General features: G+C 44.5%; 1 protein-coding gene across 1 annotated transcript in view; it reads left to right on the plus strand.

Annotated features, from left to right (window-relative positions):
• The first annotated feature begins 224 nt into the window (after positions 1-224).
• Positions 225-24806, plus strand: part of DNAJB4 (DnaJ heat shock protein family (Hsp40) member B4) — a 31910-nt gene continuing 7328 nt past the window's right edge. Inside the window, exons 1-2 of the mRNA XM_089692203.1 lie at positions 225-585; positions 16478-17052. Coding sequence (XP_089548329.1) covers positions 375-585; positions 16478-17052 — 786 coding nt within the window. The 5' untranslated portion in view covers positions 225-374. The remainder of the gene's footprint in view (positions 586-16477; positions 17053-24806) is intronic.

The raw sequence follows: 24806 nt of genomic DNA on the forward strand, positions 1-24806 counted from the left end.
AACTGTAAAACCTCTTTAAAAGTAATGTAGAGAATGTCCATAGGAGAGCCACAGAACACTTTTTGTCCAGGCTTGTTGGCATGCCTCCCGTTCCCTTACCCAGCTTTAAAGCCAGATATGCAATGGGTTAAACAGAGATTCTGCTGCCTCTGTCATCTAATAAAGCTTTAGCTTGTTTAAAAAAAAACTTTCTAGAAAGAGCTGGTGAATTCTGCAAGCAGCAGAGAGAGTGAGACGTAAATGGGAGGCTGGGAGCTGATCTCTATATATGAACAGGAGGGGATGGACTGGTGAACGCTTAGAGGGGATCAGACTTTCTATATCCAGAGCAAGGGACTAGCTCTGTGCATTCCAGTCCTGCTGACAAAGGTGATATGGGGAAAGATTATTATTCGATTTTGGGCATTGAGAAGGGGGCTTCGGAGGAAGACATCAAGAAGGCTTACAGAAAGCAAGCTCTTAAGTGGCACCCAGACAAAAACAAGTCAGCCCATGCCGAGGAGAAGTTCAAGGAGATCGCTGAAGCCTACGAGGTGCTAAGTGACCCCAAGAAGCGAGAGATCTACGACCAGTATGGGGAGGAAGGTATGCATTGTAACAGCATCCTCTAACATCCAGACTTGTAAAGCTATTAATCTGCTCTACAGAACAGTATGGCATGGGAGGAGTTAATGTGTGTGTAAGGATAAAATACTTCATAAAAGAATTAGGCTTGCTAGACACAATCCATGTTGGGCGAAATCTTTCGCAGACATGAATGTTAAGAGTTTGAAGGGTTAATGCCCAAGCGATAACAAACACTCACTATCTGGGAAGATCTCAGAAACTTCCCCCTGTCAATCAGCATCCATTCCCCTTACTACATAGGAAAGGGAACTGTCCCCTTGGCATGTGTGAGCTGTACCATGAGGGTCGTAAATAAAAAGTTTTGGGAGATTCTGGTACTGGGAGATCCAGAGAATGCCTGTGGTCCTCAGGGGATTGGTAATATCTGCTTTAGGATGTTTAACAGATACTTTGTAACCATTGTGTCTCAGATTGTAGACTTCACCAATCTTCACCACGGTGTCTCAGACTGCAGACTTCTCCAATCTTCACCATGGTGTCTCACATTGTAGACTTCACCAGTCTTCACCATGGTGTCTCAGACTGTAGACTTCACCAATCTTCACCATGGTGTCTCACTCTGTAGACTTCACCAATCTTCACCATGGTGTCTCAGACTGTAGACTTCACCAATCTTCACCCATGGTGTCTCAGACTGTAGACTTCACCAATCTTCACCATGGTGTCTCAGACTGTAGACTTCACCAATCTTCACCATGGTGTCTCAGACTGTAGACTTCACCAATCTTCACCATGGTGTCCCAGACTGTAGACTTCACCAATCTTCACCATGGTGTCTCAGACTGTAGACTTCACCAATCTTTACCATGGTGTCCCAGACTGTAGACTTCACCAATCTTCACCATGGTGTCTCAGACTGTAGACTTCACCAATCTTCACCCATGGTGTCTCAGACTGTAGACTTCACCAATCTTCACCATGGTGTCTCAGACTGTGGAACCTCACCAATCTTCACCATGGTGTCTCAGACTGTAGACTTCTCTAATCTTCACCATGGTATTCCAGATTGTAGACTTCACCAATCTTCACCATGGTGTCTCAGACTGTAGACTTCTGTAATCTTCACCATGGTATTCCAGATTGTAGACTTCACCAGTCCGACCAAATGCCCAAAATTAGTAAGCGATGATGAATTTGCACTTTAAGTTGCCTTTGTTCCAAAGAAAATAACTCTTGCGAAGGCAGAGACGCCCACGCATGAAGCTTTTTAGCTTTCAGGGATGTGATGGCTGTGCGTCAGTAGAAAGTGTGTGAGACTGGTTGGCACACTTCTGAAATGTCAGATGGTGCTTCAGAATTTATAAAAGCAGCTGCTCTGATCAGTCAAAGGGTGATCAGCAAAGCAGCAGAGTAATACTTTGCAGCCTACTTTTGCAAAAGAAGGTAACATCTGGACAGTGTAAGAATGGTGCCTCTGGTGTGGAGGAAAGCAGGATAGTCCATGGTTACACACAGGAGTCTAATGTCCTAATGATGTACCATATGTCAAGGAGGATAACATGCCATGGATAGATCAAGCCGGGAAGAAGATGCTACTGAAGCACAATAGTGATGGGTAATGCCATTTTTACAGTATAGGTATACATACATACACACACACATATACAGTATAATATATATATATATAAAATCCCACTTTGTGGGCACTAAGTACCTTTACAATCCCAGATATTACCCTGTAAAACTAGCAATGACATCATCGCCATGTTGTACATAACTTGTGCAGAGAGCAGAGCTAGCCTACCTACTACAGGAAGCGGTGGGTACAAGACCAGTCTCCTGCACATATAACCATCCTAAGAGAATAATAGCTATAGGAACATTTGACCATGAGAACCATTTGCTAATTAGAAAAATATATATATTTTTAATATATATTTTCACTGCTAAATGTGATGCTTCCTCCTGGTTGTTAGGCTTCGTTCACATATAGGTGTTTTGAATCATGGGAGGAATCGCTGTGATTCTGCACTGTTAAGATGTAAAATCGCACATTGTGTTTAGGTGCCATTCATTTCAATGGCACCTAAAACACAGGGCAATTCTGCCAGGGCGGCGCATTTTGGTTTGTGCAATTGCATGCCCGATTCGTTGTGCAACAATTGCAGCAGAATCGCTTAGTTTTTAGGTGCCATTGAAGTGAATGGTACCTGTACATGCTGATTTGCGATTTTACATCTTAATAGCGTATTTTGAAATTACGGGCAGAATCGCAGTGATTCCACCCGTGATTCGAAATGCCTAAATATAAATGATGCCTAACAACCAGGATAAATGAATAAATAATGAAAATTGAAATTGAAATGAATGGCACCTGAACACGCTGATTTTACATTTTAACAGTGCGTTTTAAAATCGTGGGCAGAATCTCGGCAATTCCACCCACAATTCAAAATTCCAGTGACCCATCCCTGCCTGACACATTGAGCTGTCAGCCATGGAATCCTGAGTGACAGGTGAATGTAAACAAACACTGGGTGGAAAAAAAACCGAAACGGTGAGGTCTCCCAAAACTTTTTTACTCAGGTGAGAGATACTGTAGCACCCTCCTAGATAGGTGAATGGTTTAGACCAGGGGTCTCCAAACTTTTTAAACAAAGGGCCAGTTTACTGTCCTTAAGACTTTAGAGGGGCTGCACTGTGACCATCGGGAGTAGAAAATGTCCCAGCATCAGTTGGAGTAAACAATGCCCCATCCTTGTTGTCATTAGGAGGAATTGTGCGCCATCATTGGTATAATTGGGCCCCATTGTTGGTGTCATTAGTAGGAATAGTGTCCCATTAATGGTGTCATTAGTAGGAATAGTGTCCCATTATTGGTGTGATTGGGAGGACTAGTGCCCCATTGTTGATGTAATTGGGAGGAATTGTGCCCCATCACTGGCTTCACTGGAAGGAATTGTGCCCCATCATTGGTGTCATTGGGAGGAACTGTGCCCCATTGTTGGTGTCATTGGGAGGAATCGTGCCCCATCACTGGTGTCATTTGAAGGAATTGTGCCCCATCATTGGTTTCATTAGTAGGAATTGTGCCCCATCATTAGTGCCATTGGGCCCCATTGTTGGTGTCATTGGGAGGAACTGTGCCCCATCATTGCTGTCATTGGCAGGAACTGTGCCCCATTGTTGGTGTCATTAGGAGGAACAGTGGCCCATTGTTGGTGTCAGTGAATGCAATAGTGATCCAAGGGCCGAATAAAAGCAAGTAAAAGGCCATAGTTTGAAGACCACTGGTTTAGACAGATAAGACAGTGCTGTGTTCTGCTAGTTAGGTCTGCTCAGTGTGTTCAGCTGCTGCCAGCCTGATAACTCCCTCTGCATCCAGAGAGCTTGAGAAGTTTCTGGATGATAGGTGTGGAGCTATGCAGATGGCAGCATGAGTATTAATACAGCCCTGGCCTATCCCAGAGAGGCAGGCTGTGATGGCATGCTGGTATATACTCAGTGAGCACACCAAGCTCTGGTATTTTCCTGTATAGGATTGGTCCAGCCTGGAGGGGGCATGCACAGGCAAAGCTGCTGCATCTGCTGGCATAGGCCTCAGGTGGGAAACCTGAGGGTCTGAACATTGAGACCCAGGTACTGCTAAGAGCTGACTGAGGAGCCATCTATTGGAGATCTGGTCTGGTATCATGAAGGAAGTCATCCAGCTTCCTTGGGCCTTGTGAGTACAGACACTTCTGAAAGGATCTTAGAGACTTTGTGCTGCTTAAACCCCTCTGGTGCTAGGGAGTCAGCTGTGGGTCCACCTAAAGGGGATACCGGCTGGGACCCCAAAAAAGCATTGTCTAAACTCCTTCTAAACAGAGGACTCCGCTCTAGATTATTACTACTACCACTTTTAGGCTGAAGTCCACTGTTTGCTACAAGAACAAATTTTGACATAGCTTACTCTGAAGAATACCCAAGTCCTCAAGCTGTATATAGTTCTTGTTTTTGGAGTATCCCACCTAATTCCCTCAACTCTATCCAAGTTCTCCAAAAATAAAAAACAACACCCCTAGACTGATCATTGAAGAAATGTGTGAATGAGCCTTTATGCCTGGCTGTGAGGCAAGGCTTTTAGAAGACCTGGCCAGTAGTCCTGCGGCTGCTACGGAGTAGTTTTTTGATTGAAAAATATACTTTATTTACAGAAAACACAATACTCGTAATCGGGGTACATCTCACCCTATACTGCGACGCAGCGCACAATACACCACATTACAATATAGTTCCAGGCATACAATAAATACATTCACTCAGCGGTATGATTCCTGACGTGGTGTGCGTGGCGGACGAATCCCCAGACCATCACGTCATGCATAACGCCGCTTACCCTGAGGCTGTTTGTGGCCCCCTAGGTTACCCCCATGGGCGCCACCGCATAAAAACCATAGCATGCATAAAAAGAGAAATTTACAGAATCAGAATCATGCAAGTTCAAACACGTTCAAATTCCAACAAGCGTCAGGTGTGTGAGGGGGGAGAAAGAGGGGAAAAGGGGTCACAGGCCCGAAGCTTTATTGAAGGGGCAAAGACACGCAAGGAGGAGTAGGGGGAAGGGGAGATCTTCAGACGTCCTCTTCCTCCTTAAAGTCCATCAAGTTATAGTCCCTGAGAAGACTGAGGATCATCTGCGGCAGTCCTCAATGGACATCCTCTCCCGCTGGTGGATGAGGCGCTTCCTGGCGCACCATAAAGCATCCTTAAAACAACACAGCACCCGCCAGGCGCTGTCAATGTCCTCCAGGGTAAAAGTTCCACAGAAAAGTCCGTTCAACACCCCAAAGTGTGTGATGGCTGTCTGTGGCACAAAGTCCTTGAGTTCAGGTTCTAGGGCCCTCAACGGGTCCTGAGCAAAAGAGCACTCCCAGAAGATACTTTATAATGTCACTTTAATCAACCAGCTTGTTTTTGATTTGAAGGATTCAGGAGCAGCTAGAGGAAACATCCCACAAACACAGGGAGAACACACAAACTCCATGCAGCTGGAGTCTATAGTGGAACTCAAAGGGCCCTTGCACACCCCATTACAATACACATAGAAAAAAATATAGGAATGATGTCACCACTCCTATATAATGCATACGTGAACTTCCTTGCTTTGGCTCTCAGCCCAGGAGACTAGGAATGCAGATGATGAGGTCATAAAATTCCAAGACTGATTGTTAGCTGCAATTTCAGGCAGTGTGTTGTGCCAAGGAATTGTATCTAAGAAATATCCAAATTAAGCTTGAAAGAAGCAAAGTCACTGTCCTAGGAATGGTGATTTCTGCCAGCAGGCTGTGCTTGAATAAAACACAGATCAGATGGGATTTTTGTTTTTTAAGTGGACCAATCATTAAAATGTACAGTTTGAATGAATTAACAGGGAATATGTCAGCATTACTAAATCACATTATTCTAATTACAAAACTGACCTGTTCCTTGTCATGAATAGGAATGTGCTCTTCCCAAGCTCCCTAGGCGGCATAAATCATTTAAAGTTTACTGTGAACCTGTTCATTCTAATTTATTAAACATCTGATAATATCTTTGTTTGACAAAAAAGCCTCATCTGTGTAGGATCCTGATTTTATTTCTTTAACTAAACATCTGACATCCCTTAAAGCAATATTAAAGCTTCCATTTTTTTTAAATTAATTAAACAAATTATACTCCCCTGCTCTGTGCAGTTGTTTTGTACAGTGCATCCCGATCCTCCTTCACACTGCCCTGTGTCCCCATGAAAAGCCGCTTTCCATGGGGGCACTGGTGCAGGCTCGCACCCGAGCCTCCCTGTCTTTGTCTATTGACACAGACAGCTGGGCTCTGTCTTGAACCATGCTCTCTCATCACTGGATTTGCTTTACAGGAGTGAGAGAAAATGGCTCCCGCTGCTAACAATCTGCTTACTGAGGAGGGACAGAGCCAGGAGAGCCGTAGCTCTCATGCACAGCACTGGATCCTCATGGGCTCAGGTAAATATAAGTGGGAGTGAGGGGGAAGTCCGTGACACACAAGATTTTTTTACCCTAATGCATAGAATGCATTAACCATTTGCCAAGCTCACTATAGCCCAATGACGGCTACTGTCATGACATCCTCCTAAAATGCTCCTTCTCGTGCGCTCCCAGCTGCGTGCACCCGGCGATCTCTGTGAGCGCTGTGTCCTATGGACACAGCTGATCATGTGATGAGGTAAAAGGGCAATCACAACAGTCTGTTACCATGTGATCACCTGTATTCAATGACACAGCAGATCACCCAGTAAATCAATGCTGCCCAGCAGTGTCGCCAGTCAGTGCTGCCAATCAGCGCCCCCCATCAGTGCCGCCTATCAGTGCCACCTCATCAGTGCAGCCTATCAGTGCCCATTAGTGCTACCTATCTGTGCCCATCAGTGCTGCCTAGCAGTGCTGCATATCAGTGCAGCCTCATCAACCAACATCAGTGAAGGAGAAAAATTACCTCTTGGCAAAATTTTATAACAAAAACCAAGAAACACTTTTTTTTTAATTTTTTGCTCTTTTTTTGTTTATAGTGCAAAAAATAACACCCCCAGTGGTGATTAAATACCAACAAAAGAAAGCTCTATTTGTTTGAAAAGAATGATATTAATTTTATAAGGGTACAATGTTGCATGACCACGCAATTGTCATTCAAAGTGCGAGAGTGCTGAAAATTGGCCTGGGCAGGAAGGGGGTAAAAGTGCCAGGTAGGCAAGTGGTTAAGGCAAAACCTTGAGGCTTTAGATCCACTTAAAACCAGCCATACTTGGATCAAAATTCAGCCAGTTTAGCAGGGACCCTCCAAATTTTGATCCATGTATGTGCAGGGTGGTTGTACAATTGTACAACCACGCTGATTGATTCTCCCCACTTGATCAGTGCCACAGGCTATAGCCGGGAGCACTGATCATTGTATTCTGAAGAGGGGGAGTCTCCCCGCCTTCAGAATACATAAGCTCAGCATTGAGGATTTCCCCATCCAGATCCAATGTGTGTGCAGAGCTGGTTGTGTTTTACTGATTATGCCATATTGTGGGTGGGCCTACCACCCCATGCATTAGGGATATCTGTGCTGAAGGCATGCTCATAGTCTAACATTAAGGCAGCCTCACTTAGAGATGAGCTAACACTGCATGTGGAATGAAGCTGTATTCCTGATAAAGAGTTGTCACATAGCTCCACCAGCCAGTGTTCCTCTGGGTAGAGACACACCACCTCCACCAGCCAGTGTTCCTCTGGGTAGAGTCACACCACCTCCACCAGCCAGTGTTTCTCTGGGTAGAGCCACACCACCTCCACCAGCCTGTGTTCCTCTGGGTAGAGCCACACCACCTCCACCAGCCAGTGTTCCTCTGGGTAGAGCCACACCACCTCCACCAGCCAGTGTTCCTCTGGGTAGAGCCACACCACCTCCACCAGCCAGTGTTCCTCTGGGTAGAGCCACACCGCCTCCACCAGCCAGTGTTCCTCTGGGTAGAGCCACACCACCTCCACCAGCCAGTGTTCCTCTGGGTAGAGCCACACCACCTCCACCAGTCAGTGTTCCTCTGGGTAGAGACACACCACCTCTACCAGCCAGTGTTCCTCTGGGTAGAGCCACACCACCTTCACCAGCCAGTGTTCCTCTGGGTAGAGCCACACCACCTCCACCAGCCAGTGTCCCTTCGTTACCTCACTCCCAGTAACTGAATGGGATCCCGCTGGACACATAGCGCAGGTCTCATGCGTGTCCTATATTAACTCTTCCACTCCCATACCACGCAGTTAGGCTGAGGACCTCTGTAATGCTGGTCTGCTCCTAGTTGCTATGGGAGATGGACTGCTAGGGAGGGGGTCCAAATAGCGGCTCCCTTGCCACTGGAGGACACCTCACCTCACCCAGGTACCACACCTCAACTGGCTGCTTAGTGTATTGTATGTGTACCCCATTATGCACCCTTTGAATTACTTCAGACCAGGCCCAAGGACAAAGTTTAATAGTCTTTACTGATCAACTTCAGTGCAAGCATGATAAAGTGCAACAATTCCTTCAACGATCCCTAACTAGCTATTAGATGGTCAAAGTCATACCTTATAAGTAACAGTTCATCAAGGCATAGTCCACAGATGATGGCACAGTTCATAGATGGTGGCATCCCAGGACTCTGGATATAGAAGGAAGACAGCTTGGACTTTTCCTGGAAATGGGAAAAGTGGGGTCTCGGACCTCAACCTTCCCCCAATTTATATCACAGGTGGGCCGGCTAATGCTCCAAAAAGCCAGCAAAATGGGAGCAAAGATGTTAACCCCTTCCTAACCCACCATGGGCCAGATCCTAACTCACTAAGCAGTTTCAACCTGCTTACATGTGAGTGGGGAATTGAGTCATTTGTTTTCGTTCAAACCGCTGGTTGAACTAAAAAAAAGGACTCACCTATGGGCTGCTTTAGTTTGACCATAGAACTTTGACTTGAAGCTTACACTGGGGTGAGGACTTTTTTCTCCATGCTAATGTTACAGCGCTAGATGCTTTGACAACATCAGTTCCAACTGTCCTATTTTGGTATCAAATCTTTCCGTCCCTCTTTCCTCTTCAATTGCCCTTGCTTTTGGTAAAGACCTCTCTAAATAACTGTATTTGTAACTACCAAAGTGTTGTACTGCAATATTTCCATATCTATACACAAATCAGGGGTCTCCAGACTGCGACCCATGGGTCAGATGTGGCCCTTTGCATGCCTTTATCTCACTCTTGGGACTCTATTCCTTCCACTGACACCAACAATGGAGCACTATTCCTCCCAATGATACCAAAGATGGGGAACTATTTCTCCCACTGACACCAGTGATGGGGCATTATTCCTCTCATTGACACCAATGATGGGGCACTATTCCTCCCACTGACCTCAATTATAGGGCATTATTCTTCCCACGGACACCAATGATGGGGCACTTTTCCTCCCACTGATACCAGTAATGGGGCACTCTTCCTCCCATTGGCACCAAAGATGGGGAACTATTTCTCCCACTGACACCAGTGATGAGGCATTATTCCTCTCATTGACACCAATGATGGGGCACTATTCCTCCCACTGACCTCAATTATAGGGCATTATTCTTCCCACGGACACCAATGATGGGGCACTATTCCTTCCACTGATACCAGTGATGGGGCACTATTCTTCCCACTGACACCAATGATGGGGCACTATTCCTCCCACTGACCTCAATTATAGGGCATTATTCTTCCCACGGACACCAATGATGGGGCACTTTTCCTCCCACTGATACCAGTAATGGGGCACTCTTCCTCCCATTGGCACCAAAGATGGGGAACTATTTCTCCCACTGACACCAGTGATGAGGCATTATTCCTCTCATTGACACCAATGATGGGGCACTATTCCTCCCACTGACCTCAATTATAGGGCACTATTCTTCCCACTGACACCAATGATGTAATTTTTTTATTCCCACTGACACCAAGCCTATGGCACTGTTTAATCCCACCGATGCCAGGGCATTTTCTACTCCCACTGGCCACAGTCTGGCTACCCTAAACTTTGAAGTGCAGTACACTGGCCCTTTGATTAGAAAGTTTGGATACCCCAGCTCTAAATTATTGTATAGCAGTGACCTCTGAAAGTGCTGCTGGATTTGGGCCCTCCTGATCTGGCCTGTAGTTGCATCCAGACACTCACTCACAATCCTGTCACGGGTTAGTTGTGGACCTTTAGGCCCAGAATGACAATTTGTAGTCATGGACCTTTAAACCCAGATGGGCAATTGACTAAGCAGAAGTCTTCTTCAGCTTCCTTTCGAAGGCAGCAGGAACTATACTCTCTTCCTTATCTCCAAAAAATGGGAGGTATGGGACAGCCAGTCAAGAAGCAGCACTGTTAGACAGTGTTGGAGCAGTAAGTTACATGCTCTTCCGTATCCAGAAGGGTGAGTATGTACAGCTGGTGGGGTTACAATTAATCTGCATTTGAACCTAAAAATCCTTAAAGTGTATGTCAAGACAAAAACTTTTGTCTAGTTTTGTAAGGAGCGAGGATCGCTTTTCAGATCTGTAGAAGTGCCAGCCACCTAAGGCAGGCCATAGATGAGGCAATTTCCTTTTCTGCAACCAGTGGAAGGAAAGAAAATTGCTTGCTTCTTCAATGAACACAGTCAGTGTTGTTGGAGGAATCCCACCCTCAGAACTAATGTATTCTCCATGTGGGGGGGAAGGGGGAGCCGAGAACCATCCCTGCAGGGAGAACACAGTGATTACGACTAGCGGCTATAGCTGCTGGCAATAATTGCATGCCCAAAATCCAACATGTTGGTTGTAGCAAAGTCAATTGATGGACTGACTTAGGTACAGCCAGCCTGCCCATGGATGGATCAATAGAAAAGTTCTGGTGCACAAAGGTTTTAAAGTATAACTAAAGGCAAAACTTTTTTAAATATTAAAATAAAAGATGTTGTACTGCTCCTACCAGTAAATAGTGTATTGGTGCAACTCCCCTACTGGGAAATGATAGTGGTGCTTAGTGTGAATAGTATGAATCCTTTCTGACATAGAAGGACCACTCCGTACTACAGAACGCCTTCCCCCTTCCTGCTCAAATAAATGTGACAAAATGAAATAACTAATAAGTGCTGAAGTGTGACTCCCTTAAAGAATCCCTCCGTCCTACAGAACACCTTCCTCCTATTGGTATAACAAGTGGGTCAAACAGAAACTACAAACCACCTCCCCTTCCTAACCCCCAGTTCACATCTGTGCGGGCCGCGTTTTGTACGGGCACGAGAGCCCATTCATTTTAATGGACTCCTGTGCCCATGACATGCAGGGAAAGAAGTCCCTGCACTTCTTCTGAAAACGCATCCTGCACTGGAACCTCGGTTCCCAGTACGGTTGCGTTTTCCAGTGCGGGTGGCGTGCCATTAGAATTAATGGCACCCGCCCGCTGGTCCACATTTCTCTGTGCAGGTGGTGCGGCTGCATGGATTTTCGTGTGGATCTGCAGCGGCACCTGTAACAATCCTGCACACAGGGAGAGGCGTGTTTCTCCATTTTGCTCCAAACTTCTGCATTTTGGTATTTCTCTTAAATTCCAAATCAGTCTCCCTCCTCCGATTTCCCCCCTCCCTCAGGAATGCAATCAGTGTATGATGCTGAGCCCCTGCCTAACAATCCTTTTACCAAATAAGGCAATTGATTCTGTTGTAAGAGACACCCCATTGATTTTGGGTAGGAAAGAGGCTGTTATGTTTTGTGTGTAGACAGAGAAGTGAGGACCTTCTGCGTTTTAACATCTAGCAGACAGAGAGAAAGAAGAATCTCGCTGTAACAATGAAACTGAGTGCGAGACCAGAAATCCCTTTCAAGCTCATCAGACTTGAAACTGCTTAACCTCAGGCATCTTTCAGAAAGTAGTTATTTACCTAAACTTCTTTCTGTTATCTGTTTGCTGTGCTGTTGTGCTCTCTCTCTCTCTCTCTCTATATATATATAGGTTACATCTTTTTTCTGTAAATATTTCTATTGCACCCTTTTGACCTTTTACTAATAAATCTTTCTCAAATTGTTGAACTGTTTCTATAGCTTTTAATGTGACTTACGAATCCCTGCCACTGAAGAGCGCTACTATGAGTGTTTAACCCTCTGTATAACCTGTCTGTGGAGATAGCAGTATACCGATGATTAATCAATCATCCTAGTGTATTGCTGAGTTTCCTCTTTCTCTGTACAAAAAGGAGGTGGTGGCAGTGTGAAGGGTTAATTGCGGAATTAACCTGACCCAATAACAAACGCTCCCAGGCTGCAAGTACGTCGATTGTGGTCCAATTAGCTGGAAAATCGTTGTGCAGGGTGCAGCCGGGCATGGTATTGTTAAGCACGTGACATCACGGTTTCAGATTGGCTAGTCCTTAGGTCACGAGTTTGGTGAGAAGGTCAGGGGTCTGACGCGCGATCGTGATAGCACCACCCGCACAGATGTGAACCTAGGGTAAGTGAACATAAGCTAAATAAAGGACTGGTATTATATCAAATCACTCCGTCCTACAAACCACCTTCCTCCTTTGGAAATGTATATGACAAATAAAGGCTGCAAAACGCCTCCCCCTTCAAGATGAACATAAGCTAAGTGTGGTACTGTAGTGCACCTCCCCCCGTAGGGTAACATACATAGGCTGAAGTGATGATGCTAACAAATGCAAATATACAAATAAACAATAAGCAATATATGTAAAATAATACAATGAAAACGAATCAATAAAAATGACAAAGTGTCCGTGCATAAAAACAGATATTTCAGACTCAAGAACAAATATAGTCCAAAAAACACATTTCATGTGCGCCAATATGCTGTGGGTGATAGGAAAAAACAACCAGTGCTTCCACACGTGCTCCCTCCTTTGCACCACACTCACCGCAAAGTATGACCCCTGTTTCCAGTGGGTCTAACACGCTTGTGTAGCTCTCCAATCCACTGCGGGAGGACTGAGCGTGTCCCTCCAATCTCAAATGAATTTGTTTTCACATCAGTTCTGTTCTCTGCAACATTGTAGTCTGAACCCCTGACAACATGATGCCATGATGTGTCCATCACATTACACATTCCAAAACTTTTTTTTAATCTTGGATAGAGTGGAGAGGGATTAGAACCCCTGTCAGTTTTTATTGCTGTATGTGTCTTAGTTAAGGAGATTCACTCCTTAACTAAGTCCCCAAGGGATTTCCTCTCACTTTCTGTTTTGGCTATGGGACAGGAAGTGATAGGAAATCTCCTCAATGGAACACAGATGGCAAAAAACCCCCCACAAAAACTGATAGGGGTTATAGCCCTCCCTTACTCTATCCAAAATAAATAAAAAGTTTTGCCCATAGTTCTACTCTAATATCTAGCAAATATATAAGGCAATAAGCGGGGTACTGGAAATAAAAAATGAGCATATATAGTCCATAAAGTTCTTAAGTCTCTGGTGGTGTGGACTTCCCGGTGTGTTCTAGGTGTCTATGGCTAGACTGTGCACCATCAGATGGGCTCTATTTTATCCCATAACTTGTGAGTGTTTTTAACCGTTTTTGAATAAATGTATGTGCCAAATACTGCACTCAGGTGGCGCCTACTTTTTTCTCTCTTACACATAGATGGATCGGTCTCTGCTGAAACAACTGAGATTTGAACCATCTATAGCTGGCTTAAGGGTTTATTTATACCATAGATCAGTGTTTCTCAACCTTTTTTCAGTCAAGGCACCCATTAAAATTATGGACAGTCCCGAGGCACCCTTTAAAATTATGGAAAGTCTGGAGGCACCCCATTCTAAAATAGGGTGCCACCAAACTGTCCATAATTTTAAAAGGGCACCAAATTCTAAAATGTGAAAAACTATGTGACTCCAGCACTGATGGAGAAAGGCAGGGGAGGGTCAAACTAGGATGCTGTGCAGGCAGCTGGCATCCTCCTTATCAACGGATGATGTCATTAGTTGTCAGAACACCGACACTAGAAGGTCGTAATGGTGCAGAATGTAAACCTGTGGCCAGGGGCGGACTGACAACTCATGGGGCCCCCTGGGCAATAGGGGATCATGGGGCCCCTGTGTCCTTGCCCAAACTCGAAAAAGCCTATGAAAAAGGTACCAGGGGCATCTCATGGGGCCCCCTACTGACCCCGGGCCCTCGGGCAGTGCCCGAGTTTCCAAATAGTCAGTCCACCCCTGCCTGTGGCTTTATGTAACTAAAAGGCAGGCTTGTTCCACCCGCTGGCTTGTATAAAAATTTTGGCCAATTTTTAGACATTTTGCCAAGGCACCCCTGAAGAAACCTCAAGGCACCCCAGGGTGCCTGGGCACCCTGGTTGAGAAAGGCTGCCATTGAGCATGGCAATGAATTTGCAGTGCATTTTTTGCCCTTTTTATGTCAGTGCCTTTACCATGCACTGTAGTATGATGAAACCTCATTTTAATTTTTTTTTTTTCAGAACACACTCATTGGTATAAAAAAACAGGGACATATGGGTCCCTTTTTCTTGCATTGGGACATACAGCCCAATGCTGCTTTGATCTGTTTGCCCTTGTCATTAGTCTGGAGATCTTTTTTTAATTACCTTTAAAGAATATGCTAACCAGATATTACGCAATGGCTTCTTTTCAGTGTGTTCCTTGTTCTTTGCCATTTGTTGCTTGTCCTGCTCGCTAAACTTTGGCACAAGCTATACAGCAGTAGCTGAGCTAATCAGGAACTATTTATTTTATATTGCACTTCAAACAGCTCAAAAGATTGCTTTAAGTCAAAAATCTATTACATATTTACCTTGATTTATGGCAGTTGTGCACACAGGGAGCTGTAGAAAAAGCTCTGCTCACTCACTTGATGCCTATGGAATGCAATCCTTCCATCAGTGCCACCCACTCAGTGTTTATTCCAGGAAATGCTAGGGCTATAGCCACTTGTTCCATTTTGTCTTCAGCCTTGCAGGCATAGTCAGCCAGAAGCATGAAGCTCAAAATAAAAAGATCCCCAACTCACCCTTACGACTCGGTCTTCCAATACATCCACATACCTTTACCATCACTTTCCCCATTCAGATACTTGCACCTGAGACTTTATCTAAAGACTACTGTCTATTCGGTTAGAATGACAGCCCAGAACTCCCATTAAAATTTTTGTTTGATGCCCCAAAACTGGAGCTGATCCAAACTGCCTAATCTTCCCTTGTGGTTTTACGGCCCCTTCATCTGTCCCTTTAATCTGCAAAAGCAGCTACACGCATGCCATGGCAAAAATGATCCCCCGGTCATGTTCGATGGGCAGTATTGATTTTGACAGCCTGATGTCAGTATGTTCTACCTGTGTCTCAAAACACCAGGATTTTACGCTGTAAGGGCCAAACCTTTGTGCAGGAGCTCTTATAAAGCATTTTTGCCAACCTTATTAGCCAAAACAAATGCTGATGTCTATCTGAAACATTTAGACTGGGTTCACGCCCGTGTTGCACGTTGGGTTGCTGTGTTACCATTCATTCTTTATGGCACCCCAACGCACCCTGCCAATGCATGTGCATTTTAGAGCACCACAAGACACTGCCATGCATTGTAGTGTGCTAACTTAAAAAAAAGTTCATATATGCATTGTTGGTGTGTTTTAGGCCTTTAGGGAGCTCATTAAAATAAATGTGTGAAGTAATGAAATGAAACCCAGTCTTAAAATACTCAAGTGCTTGGTGTTTGCATAGCAGGGGCCCACATGCTCTCTCTTTGTTTGCTATTGGATAGTGGTCTCCAAACTGTGGCTTAGAGGTTGGATGCGGCCCTTTGCATACCTTTATCTGGCCCTTGAGGCACTATACCCCCCACTGGCACCAACAGTAGGGTACGATTTCTCCCATTGACACCAACAATTGGGCACCATTCTTTCCATTGACTCCAGCAATGGGGCACTTTTTCTCCCACTGATACCAATGATGGAGCACTGTTCCTTACCTTGATTCCAACAATGCGCCATGGTTTACTCCCAGGGCATTTTCTATTCACACTGGCCATAGTCCGACCCCCCCAAAGTCTGAAGAACAGTAAACTGACCCTTTGCTTGGAAAGTTTGTAGACCCCTGCTATAGGATTATCTGCTTGATGTGGTTTTGTGACTTTGTACACACATTTTTTCAGGAAGTTTCAAGTATTTGAAGCTTGGGTGTTTTTTGTTTTTACCAGTGGAAAGCTAGTTACTAGATGGTGAAGAAGCAGGAAAATGTATTAATTAAACAATTTTAAATACAACTAGCTGAATGTCTCTTTATATTGGATTCCTGTAGTGCACAGCAGTGGGAAAGGACAGCACTGTAAACCACTCATTATTATTAATGTTGTATTAAAAATGACCATACTTCTTTTTTTTTAGGGCTTAAAGGAGGACCCAATGCACAAAATGGACATGGAGGAAACTTTCACTACACGTTCCATGGAGATCCTCATGCCACGTTTGCTGCGTTTTTTGGGGGAGCAAATCCTTTTGAAATCTTTTTCGGGAGGCGAATGGGCGGGGGCCGGGATGATGAGGACATGGAACTGGACGGCGATCCATTTAGCTCATTCTCCAGCTTTGGCATGAATGGTTTTCCAAGAGAGAAGAACCAGGTTGGAAACCAGATAAGGCGTAAGCAGGACCCACCGATCATTCATGAGCTTAGGGTGTCTCTGGAAGAGATTTATCACGGATGCACTAAAAGGATGAGAATCTCCAGGAAGAGACTGAACCCCGACGGAAGAAGTGTGAGGACTGAGGACAAGATCCTTACTATTGAGATTAAAAAGGGGTGGAAGGAAGGCACCAAAATCACATTCCCCAAGGAGGGAGATGAGATGCCAATGACCATTCCTGCCGACGTAGTCTTTGTTATTAAAGACAAACCCCACACCCATTTTAAGAGGGATGGTTCCAACATTATCTGCCCTTTACAGATCAACCTGAGAGAGGTAAGACTTTCCTTTTGCTGCATTCTGATGTTTTATATTACAAAATGTTTTAATGTAAATAGAAAAAGATGTTCTTATCATTGTTCCATGTAGGACTCATTTGAGCCAGCCATAGATGGTTTGAATCTCAGCCAGTTCGGCAGGAAACCATGTATGGGCAGGCTCAATGTACTCAAGTGATCGATCGATCATCTTGGGTACAACCAAGTCAGAGCTTGGCTTGTTTGCCTGATTGCTTCACTCTGTGATCAGAAGTTGGCACGTGCACTTGCCGTAGTGGGTGTAGAATTTAATGGGAGGTTGAATTTTATGCTACACTGTTCAATGTTGCCGGCAATAAAAATGTCCGGTAATCATTTCTGCTATGGTGCATTTCTGCAGCTTAGATGGAAAGCTGTGTAGACTTTTTATTATCTCTGTTTGGAGGTTTCTAGGTAGCTGTGATTTTACCGCTATGGTGTTGAACATTTTTTCATCGGTCGATAGGGGTGTTTTCAGCCGAAACGTTTAGGCCACCAAGATTTCGGTGCACCCGTAGATCATTTGCCTAGGCATGGACACCAGTAAGTAACTGAAGAAATGTAAAAAAAAAAAAAAAAGTTTTAAAGAGGTACATAAATATAGTATACCTTCCCATCTTCTTACTAATTCTAGCAGCAAAAGGATTAAAAATAGTCGACGTTGATTGAGAGAGTAAAATTCCACTTCTTCTACTGTCCCCAATCCATCTGCTGATAGTACAGAGCTCCAGGAGTCACTCTGCACATGCCCAGTTTAGTGTGAATTGCTAAAGACTTTTCTTTTTCTTTGGGAGGGGGCATGTGATCACCACAGGGCCAATCAGCACTGTCCAAAAGGTCAGGGGATATGCAGCCTCATAGGACAGTCAGAGCAAAATGAAAACTTCTACAAGATTTAACCAGTGCTCAGCTGGACACTGATAGAAGTCACAAGACTGCTCTAACTGCTGATGAGTAAAGGTATTTAGCAGTTTATATTTACTAAAATAATTGCATTTCCATGTTGTGTGTACTGTGGGAGACCAGATATAGTGAATGCAGGGTCCGGGGTTTAGTAACACTTTAAGTTGTAAGAGTGTTAAAATAAAAGTGGATGCCCTGAAGGACTCAGTGGGATGGCCAGTGGACGAGCCCTGGGGAATGTTATTGGTCAGGCCTGTGGGGTCCAGGCCTAAAGCTGTGTAAGAGGCCCAAAAATTTCTGATGGCTGGCCTGACAAGGGTTAGCTATGGATGTCCATGTAGTATGGTTTGATGAGCTGACATTCATGTACTGTCTTTGACAGGTACACGAATTGGCTGCAGGCACCAACAAATTTGGCAGGGTGGCCAACACATTTCCAAAAGGTGTCATAGACAACCTTTATGAATTCCCCCCCCCCAGCTATGTTTTTCACATTGATGGTTGGCAATCCTGACATATGCTGTGAGCTGAAACATGGAGAGTTAATGAACACACTCTGAATTGATCTCATTACAGTTAGTGCACTGCTAACAGAGGCCTTACATTCATAGCATAGTTTATAAAGGGTTTAATATGGTAATGAACCTAAGGAATGTGACTGTTTATTTAGGTTTTCTTTTATATGTTTTTGTGGTTTGTGCATGCCTGCAGCTTTATGCCTGGTCCCAAATGATCATCTGATTCTAGGAAAGTGCATGTACATATATTATAATCTATTCATCGTATATCTGTGGTTCTAATTTTGTTAAGGCAGTGTATATAAAAATGTTTTTTCATTGATAAGTTGTACAATACAAAGCAGGAGGTCAATAAAGCAATAAGCAAATAGGTGTTGGCATGTGAGAGTCAAAGAAAGGTGTGTATAAGTATGCCTGTGTAAACAATTTAGCAAGATGTCATAGCAATAGACACCATATTAGCTGCACCTTATCAAGGGTTGAACATTACGGAGCTTGCTGTATGTCTCAGATTTGCACTTGGCGAAAGCTCCCTATTTAGTAAGGAATTGGGACACTGTGGGGGGAATTTTACAAAAACTGGAGAGTGCAAAAATCTGGTGCAGTTCTGCGTAGAAACCAATCAGTTTCCAGCTTTTATTGTCAAAGAATAATTGAATGAGCTGAAGTTAGAAGCTGATTGGCTGCCATGCACAGCTGCACCAGATTCTGAGCGCTCCAGAGTCTCCCCTAGTGTCAAGCCCATTGGTAAAGACCATTTTCATAGGCATAATGGTGTCCATTCTTGCAAGAACTCGTTCAGACAGGGCCTGTCTTGAGCATAAAATAATATAGTAAACCCAACATTTCCTATTCCTGATATGTGCCTGCTGTACCATGTAGTTGTATGAAAATATATCCTGTTCCATTTGTATTGCTTCCTTCATGTGAAATCCCTGGTGTTCCTGCCAGTCGCTCTGCTTTTCTATTAAAAACTGACCACACTAAGCATGACAGCACAGTGTGGTCAGTGTTCTGTCTGTGCTAAGAACTCAATCTAAACAATAATATGCTCAGTGATAAAATAATTATAATAATAGACCTTTCCTCTAATCTGTGAATAAAATAAAGTCCCAAAAGATAAATCAAAAAATCTTGCAAAAATCATATATCCCTTTGAAAAATAAATAAATAAATAAATCCAAGTGTCCAAAATATGGTTCAAATCCTCAGCCTCTTGCAGCAACTTGATTTACCTCAAAAACAAAAAAACATAAGAACCACATAGTGCATTATCCTTAATAAAATAGAAATTACATAAAGATCATCCAGTGATATTTCACCCAAGTGAAAAAAAGTGTAAACATAAAAATATACAAACACATGTGCAAATACACAATGTGTAGTGAAAAACCATGCAAGTGAATCACTCTTTTTGTGCTCAAAAACACACCACAGAGTACAATTCTACTAAAGTAAGGAGTAAATACCCTTACCAATATTTAAAATAACTTTTGCCTTAATAACAATCATCAAGAAGACTGTATGATGGGATGAGTTTTTTCTGCCAGTATCCTCAAATTTCACTTTAACCTCATAGCACCATGTGGATCCATCCACACTAGTGTTTCAGACCAGTCTCCGCCATATCCGCCATCCAGATACCCAAATATGGAACAAAAAATAGTGTAATACCGCCACACACTAAAATTCAAAAGCTTTAATGGTACTGCTTACAGTGTTAAAATCTTGCTTATCGCATGACATATATGGAAAACCTTTTTGCCATCACCAATCCAGGAGAGTCCAAACCGCCTGTGACAGTCAATATTCCCCTCTCCAAGATGGCCACCGCTCCACTTCCGGTTCCTCGTTTGCGTCTGACGTCACTTCCCTATGACGCGTTTCGTCATTGGACGTAATCATAAAGGGAACTCAATCTGCTCTCCTCCACTGATCAGACTTGTGCTGACATACCATCTTTCCCTGCATAGCCATTTGGCAATTTCAGTGTACTGCTGTTCCTCCTCCCCCAGCTCTCTCTCTACAGCTGAGAACAAAGGGAGTGTGATCACTTATAAAAAAAAGGGAATAATAAGGTATTTATAATGTGTTTTATATCTGTACACAAATGTTTTGCCTTTTATTTCTGTTGTAAACTGTACGTTTTTTTTTTTTTTTTTTTACAAGGTGAGGACTTACGTATACTTTAAGTTAGCCAGGCACAGCTAGATTTCTCTTGTTCATCCCACAATAAATGTCCACATTAAGCAGCATGGATGGAGGAATCTGCACTGCCTGCTACTGGTTATTCAAGCAGTCTGGCTGCTTGACTACTCGAATACGCGAACAATGGCTGCATCTTATTGGATGCTGCCACTATTCTGCCAACAGTTTCCCACCTGACTTCTTCAATTTTTCAATTGACTATCGTCAAGCCAGTTGGTGCTGACAAAGCCACACACAGCTTTAGTTTCAGCTGATTCTATGGGAATTGGCTGATAATCGAGGCGTGTATGGCCAGCTTTAGTTTAAGGAAGCCATTCTCAACCAGGGTTGCATAGAACCTTAGTGTTCCTCCAGAGGTTGCTTAAACTGTGGTCAATTTACCTCCCATTTGGTAGTGCCTGCATGGTCCTGGGGTCAACTCCACCTGCCAGAGCCTACAGCATGACATCAGTAATCTTTTTTTTGTTGTCTGTAAAGGTAGTTTTCTGACCACCACTGTAAGGCAGCATTCTTCCCACTGACTCCCAATGTAAGTGGAATTTTTGATGACATCTACCAAGTAAGGGACATATTTCACACTGACTACCAATGAAACTAAAGGTTATTTGCATGGGTTCTTCTGGTGTAAAAAGGGTGAGAAAGGGTGGTTGGCTGAAGATTGGGTTTGGAAGAGTAGGGTTAGGTGCCAAAAAAAAAAATCTAGAAAATGACAGTTGTAAAGGTTTCTTCCCCCTTCTCCTTCCTACCTGGATTATGGCCAAAACCCAGATATACACTATATTCCCAATTGAACTGGGACACCCCTCCAAGTCATTGGATTCAGGTGTTCCAATCGCCTCCATGGCCACAGGTGAATAAAATCAAGTACCTAGGCATGCAGGCTTCTTCTACAAACATTTGTGAAAGAATGGGTCACTCTCAGGAGCTCAGTGAATTCAAGCGTGGTACCGTGATAGGTTGCCAACTGTGTAATAAGTCCATCCGTGAAATTTCTTTGCTACTAAATATTCCACGGTCAACTGTTAGTGGTATTATAACAAAGTGGAAGCAACTGGGAACAACAGCAACTCAGCCACGAAGCAATAGGCCACTTAAAATGACAGAGTGGGATCAGATCACGCTGAAGTGCACAATGCACAGTAGTCGCCAGCTTTCTGCAGAGTCAATAGCTAATGACCTTCAAACTTCATGTGGCCTTCAGATTAGAAGAACAACAGTACGTAGAGAGCTTCATGGAATGGGTTTCCATGGCCGAGCAGCTGCATTCAAGACTTACATCACCAAGTGCAGTGCAAAACATCTGATGCAGTGGTGTAAAGCACTCTGACACTGTCCTCTAGAGCAGTGGAGACGTGTGCTCTGGAGTGATGAATCACGCTTCTCTGTCTGGCAATGGACATGTCTGGGTTTGGCAGTACTTGCCTGACTGTGTATACTATTGTGAAGGGGGGATTATGGTGTGGGGTTTTCAGAGGTTGGGCTTGGCCCCTTAGTTCCAGTGAAGGGAACTCTTAAGGCGACAGCATACTAAGACATTTTGGACAATTTCATGCTCCCAACGTTGTGGGAACAGTTTGGGGACGGCACCTTCCTGTTCCAACATGACTGCGCACCAGTACACAAAGCAAGGTCCATAAAGACATGGATGAGTGAGTTTGAGGTGAAGGAACTTGACTGGCCTACACAGAGACCTGACCTCAACCCGATAGAACACTTTTGGGATGAATTAGAGCAGAGACTGCGAGCCAGGCCTTCTCGTTCGCCATCAGTGCCTGACCTCACAAATGCGCTTCTGGAAGAATGGTAAAACCTTCCCATAGACACCCTCCTAAAAATTGTGGACAACCTTCCCAGAAGAGTTGAAGCTGTTATAGCTGCAAAGGGTAGGCCAACTCATTATTGAACCCTACGGACTAAGACTGGATGCCATTAATGTTCATGTGCATGTAAAGGCATTTGTCCCAATACTTTTGGCTATATAGTGTATATTTAAAGGTTCTTTTGTCCTGGTAGCCATTAAGAGGTATCATGGGAGTTTGGGAATATAGCATGGAGTTTATGTGGCATTAAGGACCACCTGGTATGAAGTTTAACTGCTGTTTCCCAGACAGTGAGATAGAGTGAACTTCTGAACAAGATATTCAACTTTATTTGCAATTGCGTTCATTTTCCCAGGCATACATAGGTGCAGTTTTCTCCAGCTGTTGTGCAGCATTTATTAAGTGTCCATTCACATGTGGAACTGCGGCCCGACCCGGCCCCCGCTCTCTTCTCTTTGGCTCACTGACTGTAATCTGCCAATGGCTCCCACTGCTGTCTCAGCCAATGTGTAGAGGGAGTCCCAGGATAGCCAAGACTCCAGTGAACATAGCTGGATCGAGAGGGGGTTAGATGATGTACCGGAACTGGACCCCAACTGCCCTAGGGTATTTCCGTTAGCCTCTGTCAGGGCAGGGGCCGAGGAACGGACAGGCAGGCCTAACAATGTAACGCACTGGCTGACGACAACCACCACCCACAGACCGAAGTCCCTCAGGGCGCGGAGTCTAAGTCCCAGGCTGCCCTTCACTAGGGCCCCTGATGGTGGGGATCGACTTGACGCAGCCAGGAACCAGGTCGCGGCCCCCGAGACACCTCAGCTGCGGTAATGGCCGCCGCCAATGGCGTGTAGCGGGAGGTAGAGACAAAAGAGCAGTCAGACAGGCCGGGTCAACAACAACAGGACAAAACAGTACAGGACAGCAGACGAGAATCACAGGTCACGAGCCGGGTTCAGCAACAGAGGGTCAGATCAAAGGAGAATACAAAGAATAGTCGAGTAACAAGCCGAATCAGATACCAGGAGAGTCACGAGAGTCAGAACAGAGTAATAGCAACACAAAGACACAAGACACAAGTGCAAAGAGCATGTGCGGACCACAGGCATATATGTCATCAGCCACACCCCTCTGGGGGATGGACCTCAGAGACCTGAAGGCATAAAAGGATTCCCACCATGCACAGCAGAAATCCAAGATGGACGCCAGCACATGGAGTAACATAACCTCAGGGAAAAGGTAGGACCTTGACAGCCTCCCGCTTCCCTGTCCGAACACAGATTCACGGACGCCACCGCTGGCCATACCAGACTTGTATGAAAGACAGGAAATGGACTGCTTTATTTTAATATAGATACAAGATATATACACAGTGCGGGGAAATACACACCCATACAGGAAACACATCATCAGGCCGTCCCATCAGGGGGAAGGGCTGCTGGAAACATTACATCCCATAATAGTTTGCCCCCATGCAAGACACACAATAGAACAATTGGATGCACCACCAGGCAGTGAACAATGACCACCCCCCACACCAATACACAAACATTACATCCCATAATAGTTAGCCCCCAAGCAAGACACACAATAGAACAATGGGATCCACCACCTGGCAGTGAAAAATGGACAACCCCCACACCAATACACAACATTACATCCCATAATAGTTTGCCCCCAAGCAAGACATACAATAGAACAATGGGATCCACCACCTGGCAGTGAAAAATGGACAACCCCCACACCAATACACAAACATTACATCCCATAATAGTTTGCTAGAACAATGGGATGCAGCCGCATGGCAGTGAACAATGAACAACCCCACACCAATATTAGAACATTTCACCCTGTACCCCTAACAGGCACAGGATGACTTACACATAATAGGGAGCTGGGGAGCTGACACAGGGGTCTCCTCACCCCTCAAAAGGGGGATGTGTTCCATGGGCCCCCCACCCAAAGTCACCCCAATTACAGATGAGTATTATGGGGGGTTGGGGGGGGGGTGCTGCACAGAGACCTTTTTTACGGTCGTGCATAGAATACATGAAGGTAAAAAAGCCCTTGAGCCTTTACAACCACTTTAATTGAACAAGCTGAAGTTAAAAGCTGATTGGCTACCATGCACAGCTACACCAGATTCTGAGTGCTCCAGTTTTAGCAAATCCCCCCCATTGTCTTAAATACATTTGTCCTGTGAATACTTACTTGAATCTTGGTGGGCTTTATGTATTTATTCCAGATCCATGCAGTAATCCATTGTGAGACTTTACCTTTCTGTAATA

Source organism: Staurois parvus, unplaced genomic scaffold (genome assembly GCF_062004578.1).
Source record: "Staurois parvus isolate SC_StPar_1 unplaced genomic scaffold, SC_StPar_1.0 ptg000578l, whole genome shotgun sequence".
Taxonomy (NCBI): domain Eukaryota; kingdom Metazoa; phylum Chordata; class Amphibia; order Anura; family Ranidae; genus Staurois; species Staurois parvus.